At 42.2% G+C, this 24,042-nt stretch overlaps 1 protein-coding gene across 1 annotated transcript in view; it reads left to right on the forward strand.

The window, feature by feature from the left end:
* The window catches only part of SHISA8 (shisa family member 8), a 65,875-nt gene that overhangs the window by 16,724 nt on the left and 25,109 nt on the right, over positions 1-24,042 (forward strand). The window contains exon 2 of the mRNA XM_018563929.1: positions 14,313-14,434. Coding sequence (XP_018419431.1) covers positions 14,313-14,434 — 122 coding nt within the window. The remainder of the gene's footprint in view (positions 1-14,312; positions 14,435-24,042) is intronic.

Below are 24,042 nucleotides of genomic sequence, written 5' to 3' on the forward strand. Positions count from 1 at the left end.
GGGGGGGGCAGACGAGGGAGCGCTGTCATATCGGATGGCCAGCGGTGAGGGGGAGAGAAGCCGCCCACAGGACGAGCTGTGACGGCCGCACGGCGCCCTGTACGGCTGCACGGCTCGCACACCCCTAAGGCCGGCCCTGGTCACATAGTGCTCGCCCTTCCGGCTGCCAATGCGCATACGCAAAAATTTGCGCATGAGCAGAAAATCACGCAATCCGCATTAATGTTAGATGGCCTTGTCCAGCTCTGGAGCCACTACAAAACTAAAACAGATTTAGAATACATTATACAGCAATGCAGAATAATAGCATCAGCTATTGAGGACCACAAATCCCAGCAATAATTATACAGCAATGCAAAATACTGCCAGATATAGATGACTACAAATCTCAGCAATACAGTATACAGCAATGCAAAACTGCATCAGTTGTAGAGGACTGCAAATCTCAGCAATATATTATATAGCAATGCAGAATAATACCATCAGTTATAGAGCACTACAAATCACAGCAATACATTATGCAGCAATGCAGAATACCACCAGCTATAGAGGACTACAAATCTCAGCAATACATTATACAGCAATGCAGAATAATACTGTTAGCTATAGAGGACTACAAATCCCAGCAACACATTATACAGCAATGCAGAATACTGTCAGCTATAGATGACTACAAATCTCAGCAATATGTTATACAGCTATGCAGAATAATAATGTCAGCTATAGAGGACTACATATCCAGCAATACATTATTCAGCAATGGAGAATGGCAACCAGCTATAGAGATCTATAAATCTCAGCAATACACTATATAACAATGCAGAATAATACTATCAGTTATAGAGGACTACAAATCCCAGCAATACATTATACAGCAATGCAGAATACCATCATCTATAGAGGACTGGTGCTTGGTCCCATATCCTGGTCCTCAGTGCCAGGGAGCTCTGTACTTTTTCCAAGGACAGGCATTTTGCTTATTGCGAAAAAACGCTCAGATGTAAACAGGGCCATAGAAATGAATGGGGTTTTTGGGGGGGCAGATTCTTTGAGCGTTTTTTAGGATAGAAAAAGTGCTACAAAACGCTCAGTGTGAACCAGGCCTTAGACAGAGTAGAGAATGGTTAAGACTACTATCATTTTATTTTTCTTACAGTGTCCCACTGAGGAAATTTCTTTTCACTTCCTGTCCCAGGGGTCTCAAACTCAATTCACTTGGGGGCCACGAGACAAATTTTCTTCTCCTATGGGGGCCACTTATCAAATGTCAAACTTCAAAATGTACCACTGTACCAGTGGTAATGTCTGCATATGTTTATAATGTCAGTATATGTGTTTGGCATGGTTTCTCTGTATGCAATTTCAGTATATTTGTTTTGTGATGGTTTGTGTGTGTCTGTTGTCAGGATTATGGTGAGGGATGTCGGTATGTATGTTAATGTTTCTATGTGTGTCATATCAGTATGTATACATGTGTCAGTATATGTGTGTGTTTTTTTTCCAACATGTTTTAATTTTAATCATAGAGGACCAACAGATCCACAGATTCATTCACACATAGAAAGATACACACACACAGAAATACACATACACAGAAATATACACACAGAGAAATTCGCACAAACAGAAATACACACACAGAAATACGCACATACAACCCACAGCCAGAAATACACAAACTAATACACGCACAATAATGCCCCCATTCAGAACTGTGAGTTTAGGGCGGGGGAAGGGGACCAGATTTGAGCAGGTAATTCCATTTTCACAAATTGCTTGGAAAACTGAACTTACCCTTTAGGCCCCATTCACACCTATGCGTATTGTAATATGCGCGTCTGTCGCGCGACCGTCACGCGTTTTTTTACCGCAATTCGCGGTAAAAAAGTCGCGCGATTCCAAAGGCTACTTGGCAGTATACAAATGGAAAACGCCCTACAAAACGGACCAATACGCAGCAAAAAACGCTCCGGGACCTTTTCATGCGTGGGCCGTTTTGTAGTGCATTCAGGACGGGCGGAAATACGGACAGGTGGGAACGATACCATTGACTACAATGCTATTTATTTTTTTGACCGTTTTGTAGAGCGTTCATCGAGCGTAGGATGCGCTACAAAACGGTCAGGTGTGAATGGGGCCTTAATGCACATTGTGCGTGTTAGAGAGTGCTGCTACCCAGCTACCACAATATGGTATACAGTAGAATAGGGGCAGCACTTATCACTTTTTTCTTATTTTAATTTTTTTTAATTGTTTTAAAATGCATTTATTATTCATTACTTTTTTATAGTTTTATCACTTTTTTTATTTTTGTTTAACTTTTTTCATTAATATTTGTCTTATTATTTTTACTTATTTTATAAATTATTTATTTTTACTTTTTAATCAAGTTTTATTGTTTTTATTTTTATTTAATGAATTATTTTTTACTTTTTTTCACGTAACTTTATTGCTGTCACACAGGAGCTAACAAGCCTCTGTGTGATAGCATTTGGAGGTGACAGATTCTCTTTACACAACCTGTCACCTCCAATACAGGAGTTTGAGTACATCACTGTGCTGTCACAGCTAAGGCAAGAAGGCTGCAAGTGCAGCGTTCCTGTCTCACTGTTCACACAGTGCAAACCGGAGAACAGACGTTCTCTGGTCTGCTCCCCGCTCTCCATCCTGAACAAATATGCCATGGTCCTGGGCAGTGGCGTAACAACCGGGGGTGCAGCAGGGGCGCGGGCACCAGTGATTTGGGCAGCAGCTGCTCAAGATCATTTGTACAAAATTAAATAATCTGCTCCACATTTAGCTATGCTTGCCCGAAGCAGGGCTAAATGTAGAAAAAAACTACCTGCCCTTACATGTGGTTAGGAATCAGCAAGTGGAGGACCTCAGGCAGCCGAACCCATTTAAAAATTTTAAGCGCCGGTATTGGCGCTTAGTATCGGGGCATTTTCACCAGTATTCATAATCGTGAAAATGCTCAGTTTCGGCACTGATACCAATACTTGGTATCGGTGCATTCCTACTGAAAACAAAACGTTATGATGGGAAGATGTATGCAAGACAATAATGTGACAGGTGATGTGGCTGTCCTCATATCGTTAGCAGAAAAAACTGGGCCATTGCAGGCTTTATAGTGTGTATGAATAAAAAAGATAATGCAGGCAAAGATAAATAACTGTTATGTCTTTCACTAAGGGTATGTCATTTCCTGCTCTGCATTAGAAATCAGGCCCATAGTCAGAAGGAGGTGGGAATGTGAAATAGAGAAGTATTGAGTGAAAAAAGAAAGAGAGAGAGGACGTGTGAATTATAAGGCAGAACAAGAGTTAGGGTTTATTGACACTTGTTGTGAATGTGCAAATTTGGGATTCCTGTGGCAGGAACCTACGAATTGCTGCGGCAGAAATCCCAAATATGCCGTTTAGAAGCTACATGATTACATGCAGCTAGTAATAGATCACTATCCCTAGATGCATGGATACTTTAGTAATGTTATGTACTGCCCCACTTACACAGTGGGACCTTTTCCATTAATGTATACTGTATATTAAATGTTTCCATAGGCAGCCATAGAGTTACATTTTAACTCCATCACAATCCATTGCCCTGTCTAAGGGTGCCCTGAAGCAACATGTCAGACATGTAGAGCACTGTACTAAAGAACATAAAGCACGGTAGTAAAAAAACGCAGAGCACGGTAGTAAAGAATGCATAACACGGTAGTAAAGAATGCAGAGCAAGGTAGTAAAGAACAAAGAGCACAGTAGTAAAGAATGCAGAGCATGGCAGTAAAGAATGCAGAGCAAGGTAGTAAACATTGCAAGGCAAGGCATTAAAGAACACAGAGCATGGTAGTAAAGAACGCAAAGCACTGTAGTAAAGAACACAGAGCATGATTCTAAAAAATGCATAGCACAGTAGTAAAGATCACAGAGCGTCGTAGTAAAGAATGCAAAGCAAGGTGGTAAAGAACGCAGAGCACGGTACTAAAGGGCGCAGAGCATGGTAATAAAGAACGCAGAGTGCAGTACTAAAGAAGCAGAGCAAGATAGTAAAGAACGCAGAGCACGGTACTAAAGAACACAGGGCAAGGTAGTAAAGAATGCAGAGCGTGGTACTAAAGAACGCAGTACTGTTCTATTGCAATACTTCTACACAACACTGGGCACCTGGAACATTATATAAAGACAAAATCAATACAATCTTCAGCTTGACAATATTTATTTCTGTAAAGAATATATTTTTCCTTTCCTCTGTCATTCTGTCTTTTTCGTTCAATAGATTTTTATTGGAGTTTTCAGGTTTGGGTTAGTAACAATCAAAATAAGGCATTACAGGTGTATGGAGATGTACAGCCAGTACAAAAACATATACACAACTTTTGATCTATTTAGTAAATACCATCAATGTCCCCAAAAAGGGGGAGAGAGAGATAGCACGTGGTAGGAAGAAAAGGAACAGAAGTATAGATTAAGAAGAAGGGAGGAAAGGTAGTCAAAGAGCCATGAGCAAGGGCAGTGGTATACCACCCAATGGGGGGTATTCTCTTATATTAGGGGTGCGGAAATTAACGATTAATCCGTCGATTAAGTTATAATCAATTGAAATTAGTCGATTAATCGATTTAAAAAAATTCGATTAATCGAACAGGAAAATTTTAATCATTACCAGCCCTATCTTATATCTTTATAAACATTAGTCAGTGATGTGATAGCATATCTATTCAAATATGCCAATACTTCCATGTAATGTAAAACTTGTTGTGAGATCCATCTCTGAAGCAGTGGTGGATCAGGGGGGGAGCAACGGGGCAAGAGAGGGTGGTGCTTTTAGGTCCCTGTGAGCCCTGCGTTACCTATCACTCTGATCTGTGAGCTACCCGTCCTACTTACTACTCTGACCTGTGAGCCCTGCATTATTTACTGCTCTGACCTGTGAGCCCTGTGTTACTTACTACACTGACCTGTGAGCCCTACGTTACTTACTACACTGACCTATCAGCCCTGTGTTACTTACCACTCTGATTCCTGTGAACCCTACATTACTACTCTGACCTGTGAGCTCTGCATTACTCACTATTCTGACCTCTTGAGCTCTGCATTACTCACTATTCTGACCTCTGAGCTGTGCATTACTTACTCCTGTCTTCTGAACTCTGCATTACATGCTACTGACCTCTGAACTTTGCATTACCTAACCTCCCTGGCGGTATTCTTATATACTTATATAAGTATACTTTTCCATACCATAAGCGGTAACCCTGAGCTACACTCGGGAATGCCGCATAGCATTTACTTACCTTGTCCCTTGAGCCGCGCTGTGTTCTCCGGCCGATACCGGCATCCGGGTTCTGTCCCTTGTGAGCGTACGCGTCGCAGGGGGGCGGAACCGGCGGGATATTTTAAAAAAACGCCAAAAACGGAAAAAATTCAGAAAAAAAATAGACCGAAAAATGAGATAAAAAAATCATACCGCCAGGGAGGTTAAGCTTGACCCCTGCACTGTGTTATCTACTATTCTGACCTCTGAGCTCTGTGTTACATACTATTCTGACCCCTGAACTCTGCGTTACTTACTATTGACATCTGAACTCTGCGTTACTTACTATTTACCTCTGAATTTTGTCATACTTACTACTGACTCTGCATTCTGCATTACGTACTGACCTTTGAACTCTGCATCACTTACTCCTTACCCCTGCACTGTGAATGAAAGTAAATGCCATTTTTTCACTCAAGCTAGAAAGGTAGGATATGTTTAGATTTTACAGTAACATTTGTATTATTATATTTTTCAAAATTTTCTTTAAACCTTCATTACTTTTTAATAGGGCCTTTGCTGATCTAGTGTATGACTTGTTACTGATACCTCCTAACTATGCATGCATATCTTGGTGCCTCTTATTTATAATCTGTTTATTTTGTCTTTATATCGTAAATGTCTTCTTCTTGTTTCCAAAGTCTGTGGCTGTTAGAGGGCATGTAAAATGAGGGGAGCGGGGTTTGTGGGTTTGGCAACAAATGGGGGGGTGTTGTGTGGGTGTGGTTAAAAGTGGGCATGGCCAGTAGGGTGCCACTGGATTTCATTTTGAAAATCTGGTAACGTTATGTTAAAGTGTTACTTAGTGATAAACATCTAAGGAATCAACAAAGGGAACTTTGTTCAACCAAAAACACAGGATTTGGAACAAGGAGCACCAAGTGTATAAAATGAAACAACATGTGTCCATGGGTACCCGGGGCAACCTTGCAAATCCTCCTCCTGTATGTGTCCTTACAAAGAGGGAAGCAACCTAAGTACGGTTCTACCACCTTTAATTTTGGCCAAATTGAATAAAGATTTATTTCATTATTACAAATGGACGCTATTTTTCTGACAACTCATTGTAATAACCATAACATTTTCTATTCCCAACAATAGAAAATCACTGGTCTACTGAGAAGGGATGGTCTCGATGTTCGAGTCGAGCAACAGTTCGAGTCGAACATTGGTAGTTCAGCAAACACACAAGCTATCAGGGCGTTCGGGGGCTGTTCGCCCGCCGAGCTGTTCGCCCGCCGAGCTGTTCGCCCGCCGAGCTGTTCGCCCGCCGAGCTGTTCGCCCGCCGAGCTGTTCGCCCGCTGAGCTCCCCACAAGGCACTGTGCACAGCACAGTGCCTTGTGAAGCCCTGATTGGGTAAAGCAATGTACCTGACCGCAGGTCAGGTGCAAGACTTTACCCAGTCACAGCACAGTGCACTCTGAGAGCCATGATTGGGCAAAGTAATGATGACTTTGCCCAATCATGGCTCACACAGCTAAGTCCTGTCAGGGGCCAGACAAATGTAAACAACCAATTATTTATATTTTGCGGGCATTTGTCAAAATGCCATTCTGTGGCGGGAGTTCGTCATGAGTGGATGGGGAGGTGGGCGACAGGTTTTTTAACAATTATTATTTCTATTTATTTAATTTTTTTGAGTCGTTGTCATTGTGGACAACACTGGACGTCGTGATTGGCCCTAGGATTACGTCGGTGGATCCATTTAAATTTTTTTTATTATTTAAATAAAAGACTTGTCAAAATCATGTGGTTTGCTTGTTTTTTTCAATTAAAATATTTTTTGCCAAAGTCTGACGCATTTTTTTTCTCCAAAATTTGATTTAACCCTTTAGTGAATGGGTAGGGGTATAAGTACCCCTTACTCATTCACAAGGTGGGATCTTCTGGCTGCCCCTTTATTAAAGGGGTACACAATGTGAATAAGCCCCCCTGCCCGCACCCCCACAGCCAACCCCACAGGGCTTGTGGGAAAGGGCCCTTGTCCCCATATGCACTGGGACAAGATGCTTTTTCAGGGGCAACCCTGGAAAAACACTGCAAAAGAACCCTCCCAGTGCCGAGGGCATTTCCTGCCCTGCCAGGCCTGTGCTTAGACTAAGGGTCTAGTTAGGAATTTTAGGTAGGCCCCCATATAAATGGGGTCCCTCCTAATATTCCTAACAGATCTAAAGTGTCTGGTATTGATTGGGAGGGGGAACCGCACACTTTTTTTTTTGCTTTATAAATGTAATTTTTTTAATTGAAATAAATGTAATTTTTTTCTTTATAAATGTCACTTTTTGGTACAACAGGTTCTATACATCGTACGTACAAATGTGCCACTTTACCGGCAGTTTAAGGGGACACCCCCCCAGGCACGATATATAAAGACATTTTTAATTTTTATGGTTTCACTTTAAGCAATGTTAAAATCACTGCTCCTTTCAAAACTGTATTTTTTATAAGTGTTTTTTGCATTGATACATGTCCCCCAGGGCAGTACCCGGATCCCCATATCCTTTTTATGGCCAATAACTTGGATATAAGCCTTCAAAATGGGGACATTTGATTTTTCTGAGTTCTGGTCCCACAGACTTTCATTGAGTTCAAACTTTTTCCATGTTCTAAAGTTCGAACTCGAACCGAACTCAGGTGTGTTCGGTCCATCACTACTACTGAGAGCCAAAATGTTCTACAACCAGTTGGTGACAGGGCTGTTGCACCAGGACAGTACATTCCTCTGGGTTTTTATTATCAGTTATTCCACCTACACTTTCATTAAGGCTGAAACACACAAAATCGTTGGCTTTCATTTGGGCAGACACTAATTCAAGTTACATGGAGATGTTGCAGGAAGATGGCAGTGTCAGATCATTCGAAATGTTTGTTTGTGGTATTGTGGACAATTTGTTTGAGGGTTAATCAGGGTGACCAACAATGTAAGTGGCCCTGTTACCCAATCTTTACCACTGCAATCTTTATCCTGTGCTGTATGCAACATACTCTTGATCAAAGTGTTTGTTGTTTCCACACTTGCTATACCAGGACTGCGGCAAATGTGTGTAGTGTATATAGTGCGTAGATTCAGAATATATTTAACCATACCTCTTTAAACCATGCCCTGTAGTCAGTTCTATGTAGCCATGCTTACTTTTCACCACGGCAAAATGCTTGCACTGCATTATCCCTTATCCAGCCCATCCATCTTTACAAAAGTCTAAAGTTGAGAGGTCAGTTATTGCAGTCTCTGACATCAATGTTGGGGGTTATTGCAGAATCTAGTTTATAATACCACAGGTCACTTACTAAATAATAATTTACTTGACTGAGAATGTGAAGTAGACATTATGTTTTATAAATCTGACACTCTCGATTTCTTACAAACATGTTTCTGCACACAATGCTCAAAAAGTTGCCTACATGTAATATAGATAGACCCTTGCTTACTAAAGGACCTCAAGCATCTCCTTGGGCTTTACCACTCAGGAGAGCTCAAAGTTTTCATATATTATGCCCATCTAGTATCCTTCAAAGTGCTGTGTTTAATTTCCTACAGTATTTAATACTTTGAATCATAATTAGAACATAAATTGACTGTAGGCCATTATTCATAAAACAGAATATACCTCTGATCCTAAGGGCACTGTGAATTATCGACTATGGTTTTAGCAAAGCAAAGAAGGATTGGGTGGTATCCAAAATGAATAACCTCACAAACCAGGACTTCATGATTAATATCCTCTTGGATAATGTATGTTCATTTAGCTTAATGAATAACGTAAAGCTGTTTATACTTTGAATACCCAATCATGTGCAAGAGAAATAAAAAACAGGATTTATGCTTGCACATAATTGGATGATTAAAATAAACATAACTTTACCTCTTTCACTAAGCTAAGTAAACATTCACTTTACAAAGTGTAAATGCTCTGTTCCATTTGTAATATATATATATATATATATTTGCAAACATTGCTTATGTACCACAACCAAAGAAGTCTAAGGTCCAAAGCTAAATTATAATGTCACAAAAATCAGTAGTATGTTGTAAATGTGTAAGTTACTACTTAGATTTATATTATCTTAATGTCTTTCATATGAACATTGAAAACATGTTACACTGTAGAATCATTTGGTTTTAGTTACCAAATTAAGTATTGATTTACCTAAAAAGTTATTTTACAGTACATTAATACAACTAAAGTGTCATGCTTCAGTTAACAAAAACACAACACCGAACACAATAAATAATGTGAAAGTGTTTCAATACAAAGGATCAAGAGGCAAATAAGTAAAAGCATATACAATATCAGTGATATTGTAACATTGTATCATTAATATTGTATATGTTTATTTTTTTACCTCTTGATACTTTTTATTGTAACGTTTTCACATTATGGTGTCCAGCGTTGTGCTTTTGTTAACTGAAGCGCGGCACTTCGATTGTATTAATTTTAGGTGCATTCTTACTTCTGGATTCACTTATTGCTGCAGCTATATGGTTATTTTATATCTTATTAGCACACAAAATATTTGGGTATTGATTGTATCTTACAGTAGGTTTTCTTTGTCCCTGCCATAATTCATTTTAATAATGCCATAAATTATATCTGTTGTATTATAAACTAGATTCTGCAATAACCCCCAACATTGGTGTCTAAGATTGGGTTTGTAATTTTGTACAGAAGGAATAAAATCAGTACCATTTTTTAATTCTTGTCTGTGTCCACTCTCCACTTGTCTGTGTTCACAAGATTCACCCTCTCTAATAGTGACAAAGTGTGGTAAGGTGAAATCTATTAACCAGGTCAACTGTTCAGATCACAACTGTCTAAAGCTGGCCATACATATATAGAGTATCTGCAGATTTTCTATGGTCAGATGGAAAAAGTGCAACAGAGTCCTCCATTTTTGCTAAAGTGTGTTGATGGCGGAATCCCATCGGCCCCGCTGGCTCTCAAAATACCTGAACAATGCCTGCATCCAAACAAATTGTACAGGTATTTTAAGAGCCATCGGGGCCGACTAGCAAGAGACTGAAGCTTGGCCCAGTGGGAGATTCGTCCATCCACACAGTTTAGCATAGATGAAGGAATCTGCTGCACATATAATTTTTATAAAATATTTTTTTTAAGTTTTTTTATTATATAAAAACATTTGTAAATGTAATACATATGATTTTTTTCTATGATGTGGAAAACAAAGACAAGATGGAAGTATGCACAGTATTATTTAATTAATATTATTACACTCATTACACTTATTATACACAGTTTTTTCCTGTGTATAAAATCTTTTTTTACACAAAAAATTGTGGCTGATGATGTGCTAAGAGGAGCTCATCTATCTAAACTGAAAAAAGACAGGTGATCACATTAGTGACAAAAACAGGCACACAGCAATATTGTCCTTTAGAACATTATGGTGATTAAACAGGTATAATTGGTAGCTTTGGATGTATCAAAGTTATACAGCCAATGTTCAAATGAAGAGAGAGACCTCCACCGCTCCTTCCACAACACCGTTCCACTGCTTGTGTTTCTTGCAAGTACTGGCCAGAGAGCTGTCCATACTCCACAGCAAATGTAATCCAAAGAAACAGCCGCAAACTGCCAATCTTCACCAGCACTTTATTTGTACAATCCAGTAGCGCCAAGCTTATAATACCCACCTGCTGGTAGCTCACCCTATCAGGCTTAAGCTGGCCATACACCTTACAACCATCGCACGACTTTCGTTGTGCGATGGTTGTAAGGTCATTAAAATTTCGCACGATCTGCCCATCTTGGACAGGCAGTTTGTACTTGCGATCATCGCAAGCCCGCCCCGCTGAGGGGAGGGCTTCTGATGATTGCAGTGCTGAGCGGGCAGTGTGCACTTGTTCACACCGGCCCGTGCGGCATTCGTCTCCCGAGCACGCCACTAACCCTATGGGCTATTTGAGCTAGAATCGAATGAGAGTTCTTGGCAGCAACAACAATTTCTGAACGAAAATCAATAGGTGTATGGCCAGCCTTAGTATTGCTAATGAACGATTATTGAAATCGACATTTGGACCCAGATATGCTGGATAAAATCCTCCGAGGCTATAATACAATAAGATCTGTAGCTACGAATGAAACATGGAGGGAGACCCAATTCAAGATCATTCACAGGGCCTATGTCCCGTTCTTTCGGTCCCCGGACACCGGGGTAGGGACCCCTCCGGTGCGATCAATGACCTCCACTTGTCCGAAATGCGGACGCCTCAGATCCACATTACACCATTGCTTGTGGAAATCAACATTTTTCTGTGCTTTATGGGCTATTTGAGCTAGGATTGAATAAGGGTTCTTGGCCGCAATTAACATTTCCAATCGAAAATCTATAGGTGTATGGCCAACCTTATATTACCTCTGCTCCACAGTGGTGAAGCTAGAAATACCGTCACCCGGGGCAAAGACTTGCTCTCCCCCCTGCTAGGAGAAGTTGTCCTATGGGGGCGTGGTTCATCAGATGTTTACAACCAGTATGTGTATATTGCAGAGTGTCTAGAACAGACATATGTGCACATTTCTGGTTTGCTTAAAACCTTTATTGGTAACCTAACATTGTAACCAATAAAAGCAGTAAACAAACCACTAAATTGTACATTTTATATACCAAAAAATACAACGCTAAAATAGGAATGACATATGGTATGTAGATCAAAACTACATTAATTAGTAATAGCAGTTTTTACAAATGTCATAGTCCCAAAAGTCAGACGTGGTGTGATGTAAATGAAAAAATATATAACTCCCTTCTTCAAAATCTTTTAAATACCGACACACAACCCATAAAGACCTCCAAATTATAGGAAGGTGTTAGAATGCTAATGTGTATATAATTCCCACAGTGAACATATGCTGGAGGTTATGGCTCTCATCCCCTAATTTGTGTCTTCCCTGAAACAATCAGGCAGATATTACCCTAAATACTCTAGGTACACTACAAATAATTACTATGTAAAAGTTGCAAAACAGCAGTTCTGGAGGTCCCCTCATGCAGGAATAGTGTAATGCCAGAGATGCAGCATGATGATTTAGGCTAGTCCCTCCCTATATATTGTCATTCTGATTTCTTTAGGAGCATGGGTACTAACACACTCATAACACATATGCTAACCAAAATGAACCCTTGTAAGTTTCTATGTACAGGTGAAACTCGAATAATTAGAATATCGTGCAAAAGTAATGGCAGTAATTGCTGCAAAAGGGGCCCAAACCAAGTACTGAGTACATATGCATGCTTGTACTTTTCAGAGGTCCGATATTGTTCTATGTACAATCCTTGTTTTATTGATTGCATGTAATATTCTCATTTTCTGAGATTGTGGATTTGGGGTTCTTGGGGTTTTCATGAGCTGTAAGCCATAATCATCACAATTATGACAAATCACGGCTTGAGCTATCTTGCTTTGCATGTAATGAGTCTATCTCATATATTAGTTTCACCTTTTAAGTTGCATTAGTGAAATAAATGAACTTTGCACGATATTCTAATTATTCGAGTTTCACCTGTACTATTAACAAGCAATATGCATTTCAAACATATATATTTAGTGGCCACATTACATATGGCCAGTGCAAATCCACGTTTGGGGCCATAAACCTAATGCTGACAAGTCATAACATAGATTATCCTAGATTAAATAAATATCACACATATGCCATATTTCATCCTACAATTACATATACAGAAAAGAATAAATAGGTAATTACCATAAAATAAATTAAGAATATTATACACTGAGTGGCCACGAGATGACTGCACGAGATGACTTAGTCGGGCCGCCTCGTGACTCCACGGGATGTTGAAAGGTGATGCGAGGAATCTGACACTGCACTGTTGCCCTTCTGTTGTCTTGTACCAGTCTTGCCACTCTCCGTTCTGTCCTAACATTGACTAGTCGCTGACGGCCACAATTCGCACGTTCAGACCCAGATTTTCGGCTGACAGTCCAGTCTTTAAACACTTTAACAACAGCTGCTCTTGAACATTTAACGAATTCTGCTGTTTTGCTGATACTCACTCCATGGCTCCGAGCGCCAACAATCATCCCACGTTCAAAGGCTGTTAAATCGTGAACAAATCACTTCTACTGTCGTGGTAAACAATCTGCTTTCCTATTTATAATGGTATGGCCCTCTAGCAACTTCAGCGCAAAATTATAGCTAATTATAGCTATAACTAATTAATATAGCTATAACTAACTAACTATAGCTAATTTGCCTACAAACGTCAGGTGGTCATAATAATCTGGCCACTCAGTGTATATAACAATAAATACATAATAAAATTGGGAAATTACCTTTCATTACTGTTAGATTTAAACTTATATGGCCTCCTCCCCTGGTTAGAATTATTTCTATATTTCTACATATCTGACCTCTTTCACAGAAAAAGAAAAACTATCCAAGAATGTAGATGTCTTTCTTGAGGGTCTATAATATTAGGAGCCAAAAAGTTGCGCAAGTTATTAGCCTTTCTAAAGTGGCATTTAGGCTGTTCTGGTAAAACCTTTCCCTACAATGTATCTTTACATACTATTTCTCGAATATCTCTATCAATATCATCTTTAGCATACCCTTTCTCTAATAACTGGCCTTTTAAAATACCTGCCTGTTCATAAAAATTAGCGAGTGAGCTACAATTATGTCTCATTCTTTAGTCTAATAATCTCATTCAATTATTAGACTCTTGAAACATTTTTTATTCAGTTAGGATGGTAGTCTCTATACCTAGGGATAAAATTATTTTGATCTGTGTACTTAAAGTATGTGTGGGTACAAAATTTCTAATCTGCCACATAAATGCCCCCAAAATTATTCTCTCCTGTGTCTAACCTTGGGAAAACACAAGTCAAAACGTGTTAGATAGAAATATAACATGCAAATATAGTAATATTATTAATGAAAAACATAACCAGTTATGCAAAGGTTCAAAAAAGTTTAATGAGTGTTACTCCTGTATTTGTGTACTTGTTTTCAGAACTCTGACCGATCTCTTGAAGCAACCAGCTCAGATTGACTTCTTAAGTGATGGGCATCGAGGCAGTGTACAGGTCCAAATCACGGAGATTATACCAAGAATATCACCACGGAACAGTATAGGTGAGATACCAGATACCATCTTTACTTTTGAGCTGCCTAGGTGTACTCAACTTTTCTGTATGCATAAATGTGCTAGGGCATTTACCTTGTAGTTTAGATTTCTCCTGCTCATTTAAATAAATAAATATGAGCAAATTAGTACACTTGTTTACAACTTTCGGTTTATTTAGTTCTGTGATTTCTGTACACATTTATCTTGTAATCTAAGGATTTTGTGATTCTCCCTGTAGATTAGTCTCTTTGATGTAGTACTTTGGAAACATTGTTGAAAATCTTATTGTAAGAGAGATATGATTTAAAAAAACAAAAATTAATAATCCAAAAAAATAACACATTATTATTTCTTACCCTTAAGTGTTAGAATTAGTATCATGTTACTTTTTAATGTCAATTTCTATTTCTGCTAACTGCAAATAATATTCCAAGGTTAATGAAACAAAGTCAGGAGTGGCCTCTGGCCATAGTGTGATATTATTTATGCTTGGGGTCAGGGCCTGACTGGCTATCGGGCTTAACGGGCACTTTCCAGGTGGGCTGGGTCAAACACAATCACAATCAAGCAGGGCCAGCGCTATCAGGCAGCTGCTATCATCAGACAGCAAAGGCTGATGCCTTAGGGCAGGGGAAATGCAAGCCTTCTGGGGAGCAACTGTGGCGTCTGTTTACAGCGTAGACCCACACATCAATCCTGCTGCAATCTGCCACATCACTCCTGCTGTGATCTGCCACATCACCCCTGCTGTGGTCTTCCACATCTGGCCCTGCTTTGATCTGCCCTGCTGCGAGATCTGCCACATCTGTCATGCTGCAATCTGCCACATCTGTCATGCTGCAATCTGCCACATCTACCCCGCTGCGATCCTCCATATTTTCCCTGCTAAGACCCCTGCATTGTTGTATAATGTATTGCTGGGATTTATAGTCCTCTAAGGCTGGTGGTATTCTGCATTACTGTATAATGTATTGCTGGGATTTATAGTCCTCTACAGCTGGTGGTATTAATCTGCATTGCTGTATAATGTATTGCTGGGATTTGTAGTCCTTTATACCTGATGGTATTATTCTGCATTGCTGTATAATGTATTGCTGGGATTTGTAGTCCTCTGTAGCTGATGGTATTCTGCATTGCTGTATAATGTATTGCTGGGATTTGCACTCATCTATACATAGTGGTATTTTGCATTGTTGTATAATGTATTGCTGGGATTTGTAGTCCTCTTATGCGCATGGTATTATTCTGCATTGCTGTATAATGTTTTGCTGAGATTTGTAGTCCTCTATAGCTGATGGTATTATTCTGCATTGCTGTATAATGTATTGCTGGGATTTGTAGTCATCTCTAGATGGTGTTATTTGGCATTGCTGTATAAGGTATAGCTAGGACTTGCTCAGGCTTCTGCTGCTTCAGCTCGAGCTGCAGGCATTCCAGGGGGTAAATGTCCCCGTAGCTAGGGCGGGGTGCTAGGAGGCTGGTTTGCCACTCCTCGTATGGCCAATGATGAGTTTGAATAATCAGTAAGTAACACCATTGTAGAAGATGGGTAATATTAATAAATTGTAATATTCATATTTTTGTCCTTTGTAAGTAGACAAATTAGGTAGCTGCGAGGCCTAAGGCAGCTGCCTGTGCTCCTTGCAGCCCACATTCTATTACCCATACTCCTGTTTTACATTCTGTGAGCATCCACCTGAGCATTCTCTGCTAAACATAAAGCTTTCAGTTTGAAGCGGAAATTACGTATGGCAGCAGAGTTCCCAGCCAACAGAGTCTTGGCTCTGAAAGCCCGGCCCAATGCTGTCAGTGCGGTTGTGTTGTGGGTCGCCTATGTACAGAAAAGGTGGTAATATACCCCAGTGGTTAACGGAAACCGGGATACAACAAAGACTTAAAATGCTCAATGCAAACAAAGCAGTGGGTCCTGATAACCTGCACCCCAAGGTACTTAAGGAATTAAGCCAGGTTATAACTAGACCATTAATCCTCATTTTTAAGGACTCCTTAATGACTGGTAGGATCCCCAGTGATTGGCGGAGGGCTACGGTAGTCCCAATATTCAAAAAGGGGGCAAGGTGCCAACCTGGGAACTATAGGCCGGTCAGTCTAACATCGGTAGTTTGTAAAATGCTAGAGGGCATAATAAAGGATTATCTGGTAGAATTTGTTCAGGAAAACGGGATAGTTAATGACAATCAGCACGGGTTCAGGAAAGACCGTTCCTGCCTAACTAACTTGCTAACTTTTTATGAGGGGGTAAGTAGAGATATGGACGGAGGTAAGCCGGTGGATGTGGTATATCTGGATTTCTCAAAGGCTTTTGATACGGTACCACACAAACGCTTGCTACACAAGCTGAGGGCTATGGGCATAGATGAGGTGGTGTGTACGTGGATAGAGAACTGGCTACGGGAACGTGTCCAGAGGGTATCTGTAAATGGCACCTTTTCAGACTGGGCTAGTGTAATGAGCGGTGTGCCTCAGGGTTCTGTGCTGGGTCCCATATTGTTCAACTTATTTATTAATGACATCGGGGAGGGTGTTAACAGCGATATTTCCGTGTTTGCGGATGACACCAAAATTGGGAGGGTAATAGACACGGACTTAGACATTATAACATTACAGGAGGACCTGGATAAAATAGGGGAGTGGGCATTAATGTGGCAGATGAGGTTTAATGTCGATAAATGCAAAGTAATGCACTTTGGACTTAAAAATAAACAAATGGGTTATACAATTATGGGTATGCCGCTAGGGAAGTCAGAAATGGAGAAGGATTTGGGGGTCATTGTAGACCACAAACTGAAAGGTAGCTTTCAGTGCCATGCTGCTGTAAACAAAGCTAGCAGGGTCTTGTCCCGTATTAAGAAGGGGATGTATCGCAGGGACAAGTCTATAATTTTGCCACTTTATAGATCATTGGTTCGACCTCATCTGGAGTACGCGGTCCCTCTGGAGTACGGTGGATGCCCCTCCCTCTATAATCTGTGCCCCTCCCTCTATACTCTGTGTTCCCTCCCTCTATACTCCTTCCCCCTCTGTACTCTGCGCCCCCCTCTATACTCTGCGCCTCCTATACTCTGCGTCGCCCCTCTATACTCTGCGTCGCCCCTCTATACTCTGCGTCGCCCCTCTATACTCTGCGTCGCCCCTCTATACTCTGCGTCGCCCCTCTATACTCTGCGTCGCCCCTCTATACTCTGCGTCGCCCCTCTATACTCTGCGTCGCCCCTCTATACTCTGCGTCGCCCCTCTATACTCTGCGTCGCCCCTCTATACTCTGCGTCGCCCCTCTATACTCTGCGTCGCCCCTCTATACTCTGCGTCGCCCCTCTATACTCTGCGTCGCCCCTCTATACTCTGCGTCGCCCCTCTATACTCTGCGTCGCCCCTCTATACTCTGCGTCGCCCCTCTATACTCTGCGTCGCCCCTCTATACTCTGCGTCGCCCCTCTATACTCTGCGTCGCCCCTCTATACTCTGCGTCGCCCCTCTATACTCTGCGTCGCCCCTCTATACTCTGCGTCGCCCCTCTATACTCTGCGTCGCCCCTCTATACTCTGCGTCGCCCCTCTATACTCTGCGTCGCCCCTCTATACTCTGCGCCCCCCCTGTACTCTGCGTCCCACCCCTGTGTCACCCCTGCACCTTGCGTCCCACCCCTGTGACGTGCATCTCACCCCTGTGCCGTGCATCTCACCCCTGCGCCGTGCTTACCACCCCTGTGCTCCGCGTCATACCCCTGCGCTCTGCGTCATACCCCTGCGCTCTGCGTCATACCCCTGAACTCTGCGTCATGCCCCTGAACTCTGCGTCATGCACCTGCAGTCTGTGTCCCACCCCTGCAGTCTGCGACCAAACTTTACCTTTATTCTGCATTGTTGCACAGTGTGTTGCTGGGATTTGCAGTCCTCTATAGCTTATGACATTATTCTTCAGTGGCAAAACTACTAGGGTCTAAGCGGTTACAGATGTGACTGGGCCCTGGCACTCCACCATTGTCCTAAAATCATTAGTCTGCATTGTTTTAGAAAAACTGTCCCATGACACTTTAACAAAGTTATCGGTAATTGTATCTATGAGTACTTGAGGAAATGTATCCGTACCTGTACTCGGTCTAGAAAAAATGGCATTGGTGGATCTCTACTCCCGTCAGTGCCGGTACCGAGGTACAGACATGTAGTACTATTCATGGGAGGCAGAGTTAAATGACTACAAGTGCGGTACATAGGCAGCCGTCTTAGGGCGTGCCCGGGGGGGTGTGCAAAAATGCACCTTCCAGCTGCGGTGGAGTAGGCCTGGACCCGGCAGCGGAGGAGAAGGCAGGGCCTGGTGGCGATGGAGGAAGAGGCCAGGCCCGGCGGTGGTGGAGGAGGAGGATGCAGTGCCCGCTGGCGGCCGAGGAGGAGGCAGGGCCCAGCGGTGGAGAAGGCTGCCAGGTAAGAGGTGTGCAGGGGTGTGACTAGCCCACCTGAGACCCTGCAGAGTCCACCACAGAGAGTCTATGGTGGGCTCTGTAGGGTCACTATCAGGTGGGCTGTGTGGGATCTCAGGTGGGCTCTGCAAGATACAAAATTTTGCTATGGGGCCATGTGATTTCTAGGTGCGCCCCTGCTCGCCTCTACAGCTTTTTTGTGAAGTAGTTGCGGATCCGGAGACTGGGGACGCTGCCCCCCCTACAGTACTGTATACTGTATACTAGAAGAAAGGTAGTGTGCTTGCCTAGAAGGTAGCCTCTTATCACTTTTAACTACTGGATCTTAAAGGAGAACTATGAGGTGAGTGCTTTGCACTCATCCTCATAGTTCTAGCCGACCTGTGACAATGAAACTGTCACAGGTCGGCTCAGTAGATCGGGAAGTGAGCGAACACATATCGTGTGCGTTTCTTACCACAGACCTCTGCACTCTGTGCGTTACTTACTTCTGACTGAAGCACTCTGTGGCTTACCTCCTTCTGACCTCTGCACTCTGTACTTTACTTCCTTCTGACCTCTGCACTCTGTGCGTGTGCGTTACTTCCGTCCGACCTCTGCACTCTGTGCGTTACCTCCTTCTAACTGATGCAATCTGTACTTTACTTGCTTCTGAGAGATGGACTCCGTACTTTACTTCCTTCTGACCGATGCACTCCATGCGTTACTTCCACCTGCATGTGCGTCAGATCCTTCTGACCGATGCACTCTGTGCATTTTCTCCTGACCGGTGCACTCTGTGGGTTACCTTCTCCTGACATCAGTACTCTGTATGTTACTTACGACTGACCTCTGCACTCTGTGCGTTACTTACGATTGACCTCTGCACTCTGTGCAGATTTGGGGGGTCTTATTTTCTGGCAGTGCCCCTCCCGAGACTAGACTCTGGATCCGCCCCTGCCCCCAATATGCCACGATCAGGTCCGCCAAATCATAACTCTGTTCTGTTTGGTTTCCCAGATCGTCCGGAGTCAGGGGTAATCAGAAGTAAACGGATGCATGTCCGTTTAAATCTGGCTGTCCATAGACTAACCCTGAGCTTCTGATCAGATCCGCCTGAAAAACTGACAGGCGGACCTGATTGGACACCCAAGTGAAAGGGCTCTTAGGATGTCCACAAGCTATGTGTCTCAAGCACCACTAGAATCAGGCTATCAATCATCTCTTTGAGGTGAAAATATTGGCTTTCACCTTTTTTTAAGGAGGATTAAAAGTCTCAACACAATTTATGAAAGACCAATGACCAAGGGAGCTTCAGGGAAGGATCATGCTCACAACCAGAGGAAACCATTTCCTCATGGTGGTTGTATCCGTTGGTTCTTGCAAATCCACCACCTATTTTGACCCCCCAATTTGTCATAGCTGACATGAATTTAGTAAATCCCTGACTTGTTTAGGAAAACATGGGTAGCGATGGCAATGCAAATGGTTTTAAAAATGGGTTCCTTGCAAGATAAGGCTGACAGCATAACTGCTTGCCGTTGCCGATTGTAAATACACGGGCAGACGGCGGACTCTTCCCGGTAGGTGGACGTAAATGTACGTGATTATTTTCTTTCTGCTCGTGCGCTCCCTCTAGCGCACACGCGAGCAGAATCCCGCTAAATTATTTTAACAGCCGGTACCGGTTTGACATACAAGCGTTCGGGCCACTGTATAGCTGCCCGATAGCTCGTATAATGACAAACGATGTGTAGCTGAGAAGGCGGAAGTGATGTGTATTACATGACTTACACCTTTAGCTGTCATTTCTCTGGCTGCTATAGGACATAAATAGGACCTGTCATTGTATATTTATTATCACATAGGGGGATTTTTAGCCTCCTATGTGATAGCAATAAAGTCAAGTGTGTAGCCCTGTCTCAGGGGCCGTCTCCAAGCAGCTACCACTGCCAACTTGTAGGTAACTTGAAAAATCTCTGCCTCCACTAAGTGGGAGTATGGAACTGGATATATCTTTAAGCGACAGTGCCTCCGCCCAGCTGGGCCTTGTGGTGTACAAGTGGGACCCCCAGTTCAGAATTACCTGGTCCCTGGGCATATTCTTCTGTACTTACAACTCTGGTCAGTGGTGGATAAGAGTAATGAGCTTCAGTCACTTGGAATATATTTTAAGTAGTTTTATTTTGCATGTTCAAGGAGAATAAAGGTGGGGGATGAGGGAGCACATGATACCCTTTTTTGGTATAACAATACATTTGGTAAAACAAAAATAACAAAGCACATTCCTCTGATCTTCTATATAGATATATATCACATTTACATGGCTGGAGACATACCATGTAAATGTGGCTCCTTGTAACTAAGGTTCTAGTGTATGCTCAGTCATTACATCAAGGCAGGACAGCAGTGGAAAGTTCTAGTGTTTGCTTCCAAAACTCAGTGCATCACTCACCATCTCTGTGGGGGACACCTGCAGCTTGCTTCCTCTAGGCCAGGATAACACTCAATTGCAGCCAGCATCTTAAGGACACCTCCCAGACTGGGAGATCCTCACAGCCTCCATGGGCCTGGGGCCTAGTTCAGTGAATCACTGTGGCATCATCACAGGGGAACACCCTGGAGGCAAAGAGAGTGTGTCAGGAAGATATTTCATAGCTCTCCCAGCATGCACAGCAGGCTCCCCAGACCTACTGATTGCCCATGCATTAAACATCCTTCATGGGGAGTGTTATCTCTAGCACACCCTGCTGGTGGACACCCAACACAGCAAGTGACTGAGAATAATCACTGCACACAGTAATCAGTGACTGAGAATAATCACTGACTGAGCCGAAGTGACAGCCAACGCAAGGCGAATGGCCTGCCGAAGGCCAGCCTTTCGCCCCGCAAATGACAGCTGGGCGGGGCCGGCAGTGACGTCACGGCCGGCTCCGCCCAGTTGTTATTCATTGGCCGGGACCTGCTAGAAGACTCTAGCAGGTGACGGCCAGTAGGAAACAGTTGGGCGGAGCTAGCTGTTACTGCTAGCTCCGCCCAATTGTTTTTTAACATTTTTATTCTTTAAAAAAAAATCTTTATTTTGTTAAATTTAATATGTATTTATTTAACGCTTTTCATTGATTTGCTATTCTGATGGGTACCTCGGCGGCATTCGGCTAATCTCTCACTGCCATTCGGCACCTATGTGAATAGGGGTGAACAGCAGCGAGTGAGCTGCCGGAACTTGCTGTTACTCAATCTGTGGTCTACTATTCCATTATATATCTTTATATATCTTTTTCCATTTCTAACTTTCCTAGTGGGCATCCAATTAATGTGTATTCCGCCTGCCTGTTTTTAACCCCAACATGCATTACTTTACATTTTTCGACATTAAACCTCATTTGCCATATAGTTGCCCACTCACCTATTTTATTCAGGTACTCCTGTAATGTTATCCAGTCTAAGTCCCTGTCTATTACCCTCCCAATTTTAGTATCATCTGCAAACACAGAAACATGGCAATTAACACCTTCCCCAATATCATTACTAAACAGGTTAAACAGTATGGGGCCTAGCACAAAACCCTGGGGCACGCCACTCCCGACCTTAGACCAAATGTCTAAGGTCGGGAGTTGTGTGCAAACATCGTAGTTCTGAGGAAACCGGAAGTCATGCGGTCCCACAACTCGATAAGTTTGCACTTTCGATACATCACCGGCAGTATTTCAGGAAATACTACCGTGGAGGTCCTTTTCTTCAGCCTAGCACCTAAGTCTCTGAACTTGCTTTAAGCGACAATTACAATTTTGTCATTGGTGCCGATGTGCACCATGACAGCTGGGTCATGCCCAACCCCATCCAATAACCTGTCCATCCGTTCTGCAATGTGTCGAACACAAGCCCCTGGTAAGCACTTTCTCTCCAGGGGTTCACCCAAGAAAAGTGTCTCCAATGAAATAACGTGAGAAAAAAAGGTGGCTTATGAGTGCCTTTACAGCAGTGCTAACAAGACTAGTAGGGTGAGCTACCAGAACACAAAGTGATTGTTGTGTATATTCCAAAAAATATGGGCCCAGAAATGAATAATAAAAAGGAAATCAGAGAAACCCAGAATCCCTCTCCTTAAGAGATACAGCATAGCCCCCTAGGAACTGCCATGCATCATGGTGTGACACTGAGCTAAATGATCCCACATCTGCAGATAGGAAATGCAGATGCTACTCTGTACCCCCAGGGCTTGATAACCCTGTGTAATACTGAGCTTGCTAGAGGTCACTCTTTCATGGTGACAGTGTAGCATTAGTAAATTCTCAAGACTTGGGGACCAAGGAGTGATACTAAACTTGCTGTTGGCTATAGCAGTGAATCTCCAAAATGTGGGACTCTGATGTGACACATGCTAAGCATAATCCTTAATCTTCAGTCTCAAACCTGCAGAGCTGGGAGAAATATCACACGTCCTTAGGAGACAAACATTAAAAGGGGAACTCACTATCTTGGAGGATTCCTGGAAAAGAATGATTTACCTGTGAGATTAGCAATATGTATCCCAAGGATGCGACCTATTACGTCTTATTCCCCAAAGCCTTGTTCTCATTGTAACTAAACCTGTAACCACCATGTTGTATATAATGAAGTGACTATAATCATTGACACCCACATGACAGGTATGAGCTTCGTGTTACAATTAAACCATTTACCGCATTAGTACTTTAACTGTGATGCATGGTGGTTTAACTGATACTACATATTGTATCACAGTAAATAATGTAATTCATGAAACATGTTCTGCAACCAACAGAACTCTGATTCTGTATATGAGGTCACGTAAAATGTATACTGATACCCCATAAACTGTATGTGAGTGTAAAAATGTGGAACAATACTCCATATACTACATAACATAATGATGTATGAAGTGTCTGCTCGCACAGATTATAATCCTAGTGAGAAAAAAATTTATGAGAAGGCTTCATGAGTAAACAGCAATATTCACATTATGAATAAATAAATCTTTACAACATATGTTACAAGCTTCTCTGTTTTATTGTGAAAAAAAATATCACAATGGCTAACATGCAAACAAAGGAAACCACACGCATTCCATTCCTAAACCCAGATATGGTATTATTAGCAGTTCAGTTTAAAGTAAGATCAAGTAATTAGTCACTGACTATACACTCTGATCTTAAAGATACAAAGTAATAGCAGAAT

Source organism: Nanorana parkeri, unplaced genomic scaffold, assembly GCF_000935625.1.
Source record: "Nanorana parkeri isolate BGI_ZX_2015 unplaced genomic scaffold, ASM93562v1 scaffold711, whole genome shotgun sequence".
Taxonomy (NCBI): Eukaryota; Metazoa; Chordata; class Amphibia; order Anura; family Dicroglossidae; genus Nanorana; species Nanorana parkeri.